This window comes from Rhineura floridana, chromosome 17 (genome assembly GCF_030035675.1).
Source record: "Rhineura floridana isolate rRhiFlo1 chromosome 17, rRhiFlo1.hap2, whole genome shotgun sequence".
In the NCBI taxonomy this organism is placed as follows: Eukaryota; Metazoa; Chordata; class Lepidosauria; order Squamata; family Rhineuridae; genus Rhineura; species Rhineura floridana.
The window spans coordinates 2,279,931-2,293,927 of record NC_084496.1 but is presented as its reverse complement, the minus strand read 5'-3'; the positions used below and the strand labels follow the sequence as shown (position 1 = coordinate 2,293,927).

The window sequence follows — 13,997 nt, the reverse complement described above, 5'->3', positions numbered from 1 at the left end:
AATAGCACATATGTTCTGGTGTTGGTGGAACAGGAGGAAGCCATTTTTGCAAGGGAGAGCACCATTGAGTACAACAACAAATGTCATTAAGTACGTGGCTTCCTTACGCCTTTAACAGCTGCCTAGAAGGGAGAACTTTAGCAGATGCAGCTTCTTACATCACAGTGAAATAGGTGGAAAAAACAAAGCCTACTCAAATTCTCCTTCCCATCCAGCTCCTAAAGAGCTTTTTGTTACAGGGACCTAGAAGCAGTCACATCACCAGTCACTCGTACCAATATTTTTGTGGGATCTTCTCGCAGAAGCACATTTGAAAAACAAACTGAGCCTCTCCTAGATACTAAGATTCTCCTCGCAATGAAGTCTCTGTTCACACTTAAACCTGCCGTGCTTCAAATTAAAGGCAACCTGTTCTCACGGATTCTTGACATGTTTGTTTTGTCTTGTTCCTCCCTCGTCAGAGATTGGGCGGGGGGATAGTTCTTTTGCACAACATTCATGGGGCCAGCTAATCATTACTGCTTCAGAGCCACAGGGGTCCATGTTTTTGAGGGCTGTGCTAGCTTCCAGACTCTAATCCAGGGGAGAGAACAAAGGCCCTGTGATCAGGCAAGAAGCACATGTGCTCAGTAGGACAAACCATCGATGTGTGTGTAACGTCTTTTCTGAAAGAACTTTATTCTAAGTGTCATTGCTCCTTTATTGATGGAAAGATGGGCGTGCTTTTAAACTACACCTGTGGTTCACAGGAACAAGAAACTGCTTTATACTGAGTCAGGCCTATTGGTCCATCTAGCTCAGTACTGTCTACACTGACTGACAGAGGCTCTCCAGGGATTTCAGGCAGGAGTCTGTACCAGCCCTGCCCGGAGATGCCATTGGAGATGGAACTTGGGACCTTCTGCATGTGAGGCAGATGCTCTGCCACAGCCTTTATTCAAGTCATCAGCTCAAATCCAACAATAATTGATAAATTGGCACAATTTCTTCATTTTTACTTTTTTTTTTACTATTCCTTCGTTTAGTGAGGACTGTTAGGGCCCTGATTCTATCTGAGGGTGGCCACTCTGCCACTCTTGCATTTAACAGGATGTTACATCTTCCTTTTTTAAAAAAGAAAAAAGCGTTATCTGTTAGGTGATGTTCTGGAAGTGGGTTCTGAGGCCTGCCTTTTCTCCTGGCAGTCAGAAAAAGATGCAGAGAGATGATGACTCACCTGTAATTGAGAAAGGGAGGGGGGGACTCAAAAGGCATCATAATGAATCTTGAAAGTGACATTTTTCCAGATTCTTCTTGCCTCCCTGCCGCTCCCACCACAGGGAAGGAAATTGGCAGAACTCTCCCCCTATCCCCAGGGAGGCAGAGGAGGAGGAAGACAACTAATTTTGAATCATTTTTCCTCTCTCCATAGAGACTGGCATCCTGTTCATTGACTGGTCTTCAGATATGTGCTATTTATAGGCTGTGCGTGTATCTTCTGCAAAAGGGTAAACCGAGGCACAGGGGACTGAGTTACAGGGTTGGAGGCGAGCCTTAAAAGAATCATCATGCCAGTTGTGATTCTGGGTGCAATTTCTCTCCTGCTTCCCAGCCGAAAGCAAAGAAATGATGTCAAAGTTGTCATGGTATCTGTAGCAGGGAAATCATCATTATGATGTGAGGGAAGGAGGGTGTAGGGCAACAGCTTGGAAGGGAGAATTCCTTTGGGTATCCAGTGTTTCGGGCAAGCTCCACATTGCCACGCCCTGCATCCCTGGTTAAGGAAACCTCTAGTATAACTGCCACCACCTCATACAGTTTCTGTCCAGTGTATCTAAAGGAGCGCCTCCAGCATCACCAAGTATGCCGCCTGACGAGATCAGCCTCTCAAGACCTTCTCTCGGTCCCACCAGTTAAAACAGCTAGACTGGTGCGGACCAGAGGGAGGGCCTTCTCGGTTGTGGCCCCCACCCTCTGGAACTCTCTGCCATATGACCTACGCCATGTCCCCTCCTTGGTAGGCTTCCGCCAAGGACTAAAAACATGGCTCTTTCAGCGGGCATACAGAATCCCTGGTTAATTTTAATTCTACAGTGTACAGGTGTGGGTAAATTGAATATGTTATAATTGTATTTATATGTGTATTTTAAATTTTAATTATGTACGCCGCCTAGAGTGGCTGTTCATTCAGCCAGATAGGCGGCCTAAAAATAAAATATTATTATTATTATTATTATCCTGTACTTAAGACCACTGGCATGGATAAGAATCCTATAAATATGCATTGAAATGGGAGGGTGGAGAATCCGTCACTGTAAGTGGGGATGTAATATTAGTATTTCTATACAGAGTGTTCAGAATGCATTACACATGTTATCCTACTATAACCCCTAACAACAGCCCTGTCAGGTAGGCCAGTATTTTCTCAAATTGCAGAAGAAGGTTTGTAGCTCACCAAAGACTATTGACTGAGTCGGTGGTAGAGGTAAGATTCAAAGAATGGAGATGTTCCAGCTCATAACACTTCCTCTAAGCTACTTGGCTACACAGTGGAGGTTGGCCCATTTGGGCGGAGGGAGCGCTGCCCCACCAGGCTCAGTCTGTCCTCAGCCAGCCCCCACCTGCCTGCCTTCTTACAACCAGTCAGCTCCACCTTTCATCGGCTGGCTACATCTGCTGGTGGGCTCCCTGCTGTCTGCCCTGCCACTCCCAACAGGCACCAGCCACCAGTGATGCTGCAGCAACTCTTTTTAAATTCTTATTTTGTAGGAACATAGGAAGCCACCTTGCCCTGAATCAGACCATTGGTCCTCCTAGCTCAGTATTGTGTACTGCACTGACCGGCAGCAGCTGTCCAGGGTTTCAAGCAGAGGGCCATTCCCAGCTCTAGGAGACACCAGGGATTGAACCTGGGACCTTCTGCATGCAAAGCAGGTGCTCTGCCACTGAGCAGCGGCCCTTCCTTTATCATAGGAAGCTGAGTCAGATCCCTTGGTCCATCTAGCTCAGTTCTGTCTACACTGTTTGGCAGCTGCTGTGCAGCATTAGACCAGAGTCGTTTCCTGGCCCTAACTGGAGATTCCCAGGATTGCACCTGGCTCTTCCTGCATGCAAAGCAGATGCTCTATCACGGAGAAATAATAATAATAATAATAATACTTAAGGTAAGGCAAGGTAAGTTGTTCTTTCTGCTCTATCACGGAGCTACTGGCTATTGTTGCTGTTGCCGTTGGATTTATAATCTGCCCTTCCTCGCTATGTAGCAACTATTGTGGAGTACAATGCATAATATACACAAGCTATATAATAAAATTAGGAAGCAATATTTTGTACAGCTTCAGGTTATTCAAGAGTCAGGAGGGTCTAATTTATCCCGGGCTCAGCAGGACCCATTCTTTTTAGTAAACAGGCTGCCAACCTATATATGAGGTAAGAAAAGCTATAGGTGCTTTGTATTGAGCATGTGCAGAGTTCCACTACTGACTGATATGCTTAGGAAGTGGGACTTCAGGGCCACCACTATGCCTCCTTTTTAGGAATTTTAGCCTGTGTGTGAAGGTGCATGCACAAGTAATCTCTATGAGCAATCTTGAATATACACCCTTATAGAGGAGCATGTGGGAATGGCAACTAGAAAAGCAGAAGTTTATTATCTTTCTCTGGAGGAATGGTAAAGGGGCAAAGCCAGCAACAACAGAGGGCCAGCCAACGCTTCCTGAGCCTGCTTCTGAGGGGAGCAAAACTCCGTTCTAATTTTTTGCAAATGAGATTTTCACTTCCCAGTCAGGACGCCGCATGCCACAGGTTTAGGGCACGAGGTGCTCTCGGCCAATGATTGTCAGCACCTGAGATTTGAGGAAGACATAATTTAGATCTCTCGTGGCTTCTCAGTCACAGGTTTCATTTTGAGGTGAGGATGGTGAACCTGGGAACGGCAAAGTGGTGCTTTGTGAAGCCTGTTACAGGGAAACCAAGGGCCAAATGGCCAGGGATGGTGTAAAGGGTTGGCAAGCTTGGGCATCTGCTGAGGAGGGCTCACATTCAAGCATCTGCGGCTGGCGGCTCCATGTCAGTGGAGCAGTAGAATCCGCTCTGGGCTTTAGTCCGAACTTTCAGGAAGCTGTCCAAGGGGTTCCAGCACCGCCTACTTTTGTCTCTGGCCCTGCCCACCACTGACATGTACAGTAGGCTAGTTTCTACACACACTCACAGCCCCCCTCTCTATGCTCCATTCAGGCAAGCGAGAGGCATAATCGGAGGACACATTTGGCCCAGGAAAAAGCACTCACAGAGAGTGCAAAGCAGCGCTGCAAAGGGGTGTGGCCTGAGAACAGTCACAAGGGCCAGGTAGAAAGGCCTGGAGGGCCACATTTGGCCCCTGAGGCTGAGGCTCCCCATCTCTGGGTTAGAATTACTGCCTAAAACAATGCAGGTAATTAAAGTACAGAATAGCTAAAAAAAAAGTCATACAACATGTTTTAAACACACACATCACAATTAAACGCATTTCGAGGCCTCAGAGGCAGTCCCTTGCTGACCCCCTTCTCCTGGCTGCTTCGCTGGGTTCCTTATGCTCATCAGGGTTTTTATTATTATTATTATTATTATTATTATTATTATTATTATTATTACATTTGTATACCGCCCCATAGCCAAAGTTCTCTGGGTGGTTTACAACAATTAAAAACATTAAAAACAAATACACAAATTTAAAAACACTTAAAAAAAAAAATTTAAAAACACATGCTAAAATGCCTGGGAGAAGAGGAAAGTCTTGACCTGGCACCGAAAAGATAACAGTGTTGGCACCTTAAGTCAGCGGTGGAGAGCCTCCAGCCTGCGGCCCTCATGAGGCCTGGCTGTTTAGCCCCTGAGGTCGCTTATGCTAAGCCACATCCTCCTGCGCCACCCTCGATGTCATGCAGCATGAAGTCAGTTGCAGGGCAGGTAAAGATGCATCAAGCAGGGTCTGCAGGCACCACCGCTCAGCACCCAACGCCGTTGACTCTGCCAGCACCAATGATCAGCGGATTGCCAGTGCTTCCACAGCCCTCGCCTGACAGCCGGCATGCCTGTTTGCAGAAGGGGTTTGCAGCGTTCTCTTCCTCGCCATGTTTTCCTCACAACAACCTTGTGGAGTTGGTTGGGCTATGAGCTCAAGGTGGCATGCATGACTCTCCTCCTCTCTGTATTGTGCTCATAACAACCCTGTGAGGTCAGATGGGCTGAGAGGCAACGAGTGGCCCAAGCTGAGTGGAGATTTGAACCCTGGTCTCCCAGGGCCTTGCCAGCACTCTAGCCACATGATTGTAGAATAAGCTCACATGGTCTCTCTACCCACCAGGCTGCATCTTTCCCCGCCCTTGGAGTGCATCAGCACTCCCCTCAGAGACGATTTCCCATCAACAAAATCTGGTTTTCCCGTAGAGCTTTACAAGTAGGGCTGATGCGTGTTTTTTTTTTAATGGTTGCACTGCTTTTAATTGGATTCTTTTCTTTAAAAAAAAAAAGGCCTGCCTTTTTATCTTAGATGCGTCACGATTTTCATTGTGGTGCTAGGCTGGTGTCTGAAATCTGTTTTGTCAGCTGCTTTGGGTGATGGGAGAACAGTAAAGGCTGTGGCATGTAAATATTGAATATTAACACTTTGCTATGGGGCAAAGCTCTTTGCATAAAGTGGCTGCGAGCCTTACAACGTCCCTGTAAGGTAGGTTTGTACTATAATATAGATGAGGAGAACAGTGAGAGAGAAAGAGAGGCTTGCAGAAGGCAACCTTGTTGAATGCAGAAGGGAGATTCCAGGCGCTTTAATGAGTCACAGCTCAGCCTCATAATTGTTATGCTGTGGTACAACTTTTAATGTAAGTGAACACAAACAGCCCTGGTGGATCAGGCCCAAGGCCTGCATCCTTATTTCTTTATTTTTAAAACGCCTACCCTGCCCTTGGCTAGAGCTCCTCAGAGCTGGTTACACTTATAAAATGTATACAAACGGTACATTAAAATGCAATCACAATTCATTGAGTTAAATATGTTTGTTTATTTACTTACAGTATTTATGCCTGTCCTTTAGCAAAAAAAAAAAAAAAGCAGCTCTCAGAGTAGCTTACTTCTCAGTTTGGTTCTTGCCCTCAGGCTCACAAGACTCATGACACACAAGGAAAAAAGGAAGTGGAGGGAAGAGGCCAATGCACACTCATGCAGAAGTGCTTACCATTCTCAAAGTTACTGCAGATGTCAGTCGCACCCCCTAAACCAGCCTGTTGCTTCAGATGTTGTGGAGGACACTGTCCCATCACCAGTGTGGAATTCAGATTCAAACGCCATGCAGTGGGGAGGGGGGGTACCTTTGCCTCAGGCAGCAAAACGTCTTGGGGCTGTGAGGGGCTGTGGGGTGACTATAGAGAAGGGACCCTGCACTTCTGAATTTGCCACTGCACTACTGCGTAGCCTTTCCTGTTACTTCCAAGTGAGTGGGGGCTCCCTGTAGCTACTCACTGTTGTGATAAAAAGGCACTCTGCACCTGCTCAGGAGAACTATTACTATTCAGGATGGAGCCCTGCTGATGTACTGATCACACCCACTGTCACTCCAGCTGCTCTCTTTCCTGATCCTGTATATGACCCCCAAATTGGCCTGAGGTCTTGAGAGGGGTTGGAGGGACCTTTGTCACGCCCTCTTTGCTGACTGCCACGCAAGCTGTAGGAGGTGACTGATGAAGGACACGTGAGGCGAGATAAAACAAGGAGCACCGACTGGTAGAAATGCAAAATAATAATGAAAACCGACACAAACCAAACTTCTTGGCGGGAGGCAATTTTGCAACCGAAGGTAAGCAATGAAGCATGCAACCAAACCAGGGGGAGTGGAACTGAAAGAGGGAAACATCTGAAGAATATAAATATCTCTTCCTTTTTTTGCAAATGCTTTTAACTGTAGGGTTTGTGTGTGTGTGTGTGTGTGTGTGTGTGTGTTTCAAAACATGTTTCATGGCTTGCTTTCTTTTTTTAGCAATTCTGTACTTTAGTTGATTTGTCTTGTTTTAGGCAGTACATCAGGACTGGGGACATGCGGCACTCCGGACCTCTCTTTCTGACCCTTGGGCTTCTCCCTGGCCACACACCCTTTCCCCAAGCCACACCCCCTTCTGACCCTGCTTGGCACCCTCCTTGGCTTGAAACCCAGGCTGGATTGTGTGCCTGCCTGAACCCTGAGAATGCCTTTTGCCGGTCTGTCTAGAGGACTGAGAGGGGGGCGTGAACACTTGTAGAAAGTAGCCTACTGTGCAAAATTAAAATTTACATTCTGCCTGTTTTTCACTGTGGTTCCAACCACCTCTGGCATGTGGCCCCCGGATCATTGCCCAGAAAGAAATGCAGCCCTCAGGCTGAAGAATGGTTCTCCATTCCTGGTCTAAACCCACAAGGAATGACACCAAGTCATTCAGGATTATTTGGAAAACAGAGGATTGCAAGATGCTCCAGAATAATCTCTCCCTGGATGAATGAATGATAAGATGGCAAATGCAGTTAGATGTAAGTTAGGTGTCAAGTGATGACTATTGGAGCAAATTTGATTCATTACATCACAGACACATTGATGGGGTCTGAAACGGCAGGAAACGAAATCTTGGGGCTCAATGAAAACGTCAACCCAGTGTGTGGCAGTTGTGAAAAGGGCTAATTTCCACATCATCAGGAAGGTCTGTGGCTTCCTTTATGGAGTCAATCCATCTCTTGTTTGGTCTTCCTCTTTTTCTACTCCCTTCTGTTTTCCCCAGCATTAATGTATTTTCTAGTGAATTGTGTCTTCTCATGATGTGTCCAAAGTATGATAGCCTCAGTTTCATCACCACATAACAACAACAACAAAAAGAAAAGAGACTGAAAATGAAACCACCTACATCATAATGCCTTTATATGGGCCTGGAGTCATCCAACGAAGCTGAATGGTATAGGTACACAGAGAGCTGCCTTATCTTGAGTCAGACAGTTGATCCATCTAGCTCAGTATTGTCTACACTGACTGGCAGCGGCTCTCGGGGTTTCAGGTAGGAGGCTGTCCCAGCCTGGGGATGCAGGCCAGAAAAAAGGGCAAGCAGTTCTTCAGACTGCCACAAGGTATGGTGGGCGTCTATGGGAATGGTCTTCTGCTGACTGGTCAAAGCATGCCTCTTTGAGAGGACAACCCCAAGACTTTCACTAATGGTTCTCTGTGACATTTGTGTGGGGTTTTATTGATTTATTTTTAGTATGCTATTTATATATATTTCCTTGGACCCAGAGGATTTCAGCAGCTACAGACCAGTGGCGAATGTTCCATTCCTGGGCAAGATCTTGGAGCGAGTGGTTGCTGACCAGCTCCAGGCGCTATTGGATGAAACCGATTATCTAGATCCATTTCAATCGGGTTTCAGGCCCGGTTTTGGCACTGAGATGGCCTTGGTCGCCCTGTTTGATGACCTATGTCGGGAGAGAGACAGAGGGAGTGTAACTCTGTTGATACTCCTTGACCTCTCAGCGGCTTTTGATACCATCGACCATGGCATCCTTCTGGAGAGGCTTGTGGAGTTGGGAGTTGGAGGCACTGCTTGGCAGTGGTTCCGCTCCTACTTAGCGGGCCGTCTCCAGAAGATAGTGCTTGGGGAACATTGCTCGACACCGTGGGTTCTCCAGTGTAGGGTCCCGCAGGGTTCAGTTTTGTCTCCCATGCTTTTTAACATCTATATGAAGCCGTTGGGTGCGGTCATCCGGAGTTTTGGAGTGCGTTGTCATCAGTACGCTGATGACACACAGCTCTACTTCTCCTTTTCATCTTCCTCAGGTGAGGCGGTCGATGTGCTGAACCATTGCCTGGCCGCGACAATGGACTGGATGAGAACTAACAAACTGAGACTCAATCCTGATAAGACTGAGATGCTGTTGGTGGATGGTTTCTCTGATCGGATGGTGGATATATACCCTGTCCTGGATGGAGTTACACTCCCCCTAAAGGAGCAGGTTTGTAGTTTGGGAGTCGTCTTAGACTCTTCCCTTTCACTTGAGGCTCATGTAGCCTTGGTGGCTCAGAATGCATTCTACCAACTTCGGTTGGTAGCCCAGCTACGTCCCTATCTGAGAAAGGAAGACCTCACATCAGTGGTACATGCTCTGGTAACCTCGCGTCTGGACTACTGCAACGCGCTTTACGTAGGGCTACCTTTGAAGACGGTTCGGAAGCTACAGTTAGTGCAAGATGCGGCAGCCAGACTGCTAACAAGAACTAAGCGGTCTGAGCATATAACACCTGTCTTGGCTCGCTTGCACTGGCTTCCAATATACTTCCGGGCCAGATTCAAAGTGTTGGTATTAACCTATAAAGCCTTATACGGCGCGGGACCATGATATCTGTCGGAACGCCTCTCCCGATATGAACCCGCCCGTACACTACGGTCTACTACGAAGGCCCTCCTCCGGGTCCCGACTCATAGGGAGGCCCGGAGGGTGCTGACAAGATCTAGGGCCTTCTCAGTGGTGGCCTCCGAATTATGGAATAGTCTCCCCGAGGAGGTGCGCTTGGCGCCGACACTACCATCTTTTCGGTGCCAAGTTAAGACCTTTCTCTTCTCTGAGGCATTTTAATGTAATTTAATTTAATTTTAAATTGTTGTAATCTGATTTTATATTGTACAGTTTTTATATACTTGTTCTATTAGATTGTGTAATTTTATTGTATTTTTGATGTTCACCACCCAGAGAGCTATCGCTAGTCGGGCGGTATATAAATTTAATAAATAAATAAAAAAAATAAATATATGTTTTTTGCTTGATATTTTTATGAAAGATGGCTGTAAAAGTTTCAATAAATTAGTTTTTTAAAAATAAGACGTGATGATGTTGACCAGCAACTTTGATGGCTTTGAAAAGGGGAGTCGTGGAGTATAAAGCCAGCAGGGACTAGCTGCTTGTGTTTGGCATTATTAAGCGAGAGGGCAGATGCGATTTTACTGCTTTAACTCTCTCGGAGTGGACCGTTGCTCTTTTAGTCTGCATGCTTTATTTTATTCTTCTATCTTCTTCTTATAGTTTTTTTGATTGTTTCTTACTACTTACTGAGAACATAAATTTATGGTGAAGGTGCTCAAAATAAATAACGTAAATAAACTTTTCAAAGTAAATAAATAATGGCTAGGTCTTAGTCACAATAAACTGGATGCTGCGATAGCTATGCTCTCCCTTCACTCTCGGAGGCAGTGTGGCTCTGAATGCCAGTAGCTGGGAATCACAAGTGAGGAGAAGACTAAGGTTTTCCTCTTTCAACAAGCCTTTTAAGTAGAGACCTTATCCCAGTCTGCATCTGTGTTGGAATTGCTTTCTAAGATGTTTTTAAATATTTTTTTTAGATGATGTTTTGTTTTAATACGTTTTTAAAATATGTTTTGTTTTAATACGTATAAAGTCTGTTATTTTTAAGATGTTTTAGAGGGCTTTTAGCGTTTTTGTTTGCTGCCCTGGACTCCTTCTGGGAGGACTGGCAGGATTAATTAATTAATTAATACTGCTGTTACGCTAACAGGGGTGTAGTCATCCAGGGGCCTGGGGGTGTCCTAATCCCCTTACTTTTCCAGGAGTAGGGTCCCAGCAGGGTTGTCATGTCTCCATTGTGCTACAAGCCAATCAACATGGAAGGGGAGTGTGTTAGCCTCTGAGAAGAGTCTTATAACATGCTTCCTTGTCTTTTCCTGCTGATTGGAGACAAACAGAGTGAAAGGAGATGAGTCAGCCACCAAGAAGGCTCTTCTCAGTAGCTAACACACTCCCCTTTCTAGGCTTCTAGGGACGTCTGTTGTTGTGGGAGAAGGCACATGCGGGAAGGACGGAGGCATGCAGAGTTGACAACGGAGAGCAAGCAAGCGAGTGAGGGGCATGGCTGTTACTAACATGAAGGGACCCTGCACTTCTAGAATTGCCACTAGACTACTGGAACGTGCGCACATATCCTGCTTGTGGGCTTCCCTTGGGGGCATCTGGTTGGCTACTGTGAGGACAGGATGCTGGGCTAGATGGGCCCCCTTTGGGCCTGATCCATCATCCAGGCTTTTTTTGGTGTTCTCCTGACCTGTCGTTCCTTTCTTGCCATTTTCATGCCAGAAAACTGGCCTCTGCAATAACATTGCCAGAATGCTAATATCTAACTCCATCAAGCCACCACCTCCTGGGAGGATTTCTACTACCATCAAGACTCAGCCAACGTGGCAGGCACTGCTCTGCCTTCCTCGCCTGGACGTTGTCACCTCTTCGGCTCCTAGATCTGATCTGGAAGAGAAGAGTGTTTCATGGGAGGGAGTCCTCTTTATCAAGGGCAGGGCAGCCGGAACCACCACTGGCAATGATCGTAACTTGTGCTTGAGCTTGCTTTTTCCCTCCTCCCTCAGATTCCCTTGTTCCTCATGTGCCACGTCTTTTTAGACTGGAAGCCTGAGGGCAAGGGCCAAACTGATTTTTGTCAGCTAGTCTGAAAGCTTACTGAAAATAAATAAACAAAGTGAACTCAACAAATTGTTATTGTGTTTTAATGTATTGTTTTTATATATTTTATGGGTGTAACCTGCTCTGGGATCCTCTAGTGAAGGGCAGGGTAGACGTTTTAAAAATCAAGCAATAAGGATGTGGGCCTAGAGATGGACCTTTGGTCTGATCCTGCAGGGCCCTTCTGATTTTATTTAGTTTAATTTATTTAGTTTAATTTATATACCGCCCTAAGCCCGAAGGCTCTCTGGGCGGTGTACAAAAAGATAAAAACAAGCACAATATATAAATACAATAAATACAATAAATAATAATAATAAAAAAAAAAATAACGAACCAAACAACATCCAAAATACGGAAATGCTGTTTAAAATACACTTTAAAATGCCTGGGAGTATAAAAAGGTTTTCACCTGGCGCCGAAAAGATAGTAGCGTCGGCGCCAGGCGCACCTCATCAAGGAGACTGTTCCACAGTTCGGGGGCCACTACTGAAAAGGCCCTGGTTCTAGTCATCACCCTCCGAGCCTCTCGATGGGATGGTACTCGGAGGAGGGCCTTAGATGTTGAGCGTAGTGTACGGGTAGGTTCATATTGGGAGAGGCGCTCCACCAGGTATTGCGGTCCCATGCCGTGTAGGGCTTTATAGGTCAAAACCAGCACTTTGAATCTAGCCCGGAAACAAATAGGAAGCCAGTGCAGACGGGCCAGAACAGGTGTTATATGAGCGGACCTTCTGGTCCGCGTCAAGAATCTGGCCGCTGCATTCTGGACTAGCTGTAGTTTCCGAACAGTCTTCAAGGGCAGCCCCACGTAGAGCGCGTTGCAGTAGTCCAATCTAGAAGTTACCAGAGCATGAACAACTGAAGCGAGGTCGTCACTGTCCAGATAGGTGATGTTCTTCTCACATAGAAATAAGGAAGTGCAACTGAATCCATTACACAACAGAACTTGCGCTGTTATTGCACAGCTGCCTTGGAGACCCACTGGTTTGGGGATTTTTGTCATGATAGAAAGGCAGCCCTGGAATTATTTATATTTGTTTGTGTGTGTGTGTTGCTGGAGTCTTTTCTCTCTCTGCTACCCCTCTTGCAGAAAGATACCCAATAAATTAAAAATAATAATGGTGATGATAATTAATAATACTAATACATCTGTAGCTGCACCTGCGAACTCAGGATAACACTTCATGCATCAGATGAAGCCAACGGCAGTCCACAATTCTGATGCCACAATCCGTATGTTGAGGTCTTTAAAAAAATGTAAATGTCAATTCGGACTTATGGCGACCCTCTGAATAGGGTTTTCATGAGGCTGAGAGGCAGTGACTGGCCCAAAGTCACCCAGTGAGCTTCATGGCTATATGGTGATTTGAGCCCTGGTCTCCCAGGTCCTAGTCCAACACCTTAACCACTACACCTTAAGAAGCCACAAATATATGTTGTGTGTGTGTGCGTGTGTGTGTGTGTGTGAACGTAATTGTGATTAACAAAACAGAGGTTTTTATTACATTAACAAAACGTTTCAGCTTCCGCCTTCGTCAGCTGCCAACATACAAATGCTGCTACCAAGGTGGCAGTTATAGAGCTTTGAGGATGGAATGCTCAGAGGGGCTTCATTTGCAGAAGCTAAGTAGTGGTGGTTCTGTCCTCCAGGTTCAGGCCATGTGGGGCCAATGTGTCCAGAGAGTAAATCCAAAAGTTCTCCCTTTTGGTCAATGCTGCTGGATCTGCTGGCATCTCTATCGCTGTGATGGAAAAGTCCAACAGGTTGTGACCCTCCATGCTAAAATGCTTTGCAACTGGTTGCTCCACTTTTTTGTCAAGATTGCCGACGTGTGGGTCCTGAAGCGCGTGCGTAGGTCAGTTGTGGTTTTTCCTACGTATCTATATAGCCATGCACTGCCAGATGAGGGGCGAAGAGGCTTGAGATTTATTATTATTGCAGCTGGGTGGGTTGTTGCTGTAGCAGCGGCGGCGGCGGCGGCGGCAGCAGCATCAGCAGCAGGAGCAGCAGAGGCTGCGCGCGAGACGCTGGGCTCGCGTAGGCAGGTGCTGGCGCGAGCTTCCCGGGTGCCCGCCCGCGCCGTTTCCTCGTTCGCTCGCAAGCTGCCTGTTCCTGCTGCTGCTGCAATTGCCACTGACTGCCCGCTCGCTCGCTCGCCTCATCGGGGCAGACGCTGGTACTTGTCCTTTCAGTTCCTTCCTCGCCTGCCTGCCTTCTAAGCTAGAAGCAAAACATAAAAAGGAAGAGAGGGCGAGGGAGAAAGGCGCCTGGGAAGGAATGATGGAAGGAGTCTCCTTCGGGGCCGGCCTGGCAGGCGCGGCTGTGGATCCCTTGGAATTCCTCAAGCGGCCCCAGACCATCCTGAGGATCGTCGCTGGGGTAAGCCTCACCGCCCCCCCCCCCAGCCACAGGCACACCTGGCTGGTTTGGGGGCTCTGCAGAGGTCAACTAGCCTGGACGTCGTCTGCTGCACCCCATTGATGATGATGATGCAAAAGCTGGGAAT

At 46.8% G+C, this 13,997-nt stretch overlaps 1 protein-coding gene across 2 annotated transcripts in view; it reads left to right on the top strand.

The window, feature by feature from the left end:
- The first annotated feature begins 6,508 nt into the window (after window positions 1–6,508).
- Window positions 6,509–13,997, top strand: part of SYNGR3 (synaptogyrin 3) — a 31,069-nt gene continuing 23,580 nt past the window's right edge. Inside the window, exon 1 of one of the 2 annotated variants that reach the window (XM_061600284.1) lies at window positions 6,509–6,811. In XM_061600284.1, coding sequence (XP_061456268.1) covers window positions 6,758–6,811 — 54 coding nt within the window. In that variant the 5' untranslated portion in view covers window positions 6,509–6,757. Of the gene's footprint in view, window positions 6,812–13,549; window positions 13,871–13,997 lie in introns of those variants that run through there. The other variant, XM_061600283.1, reaches the window with a different exon arrangement.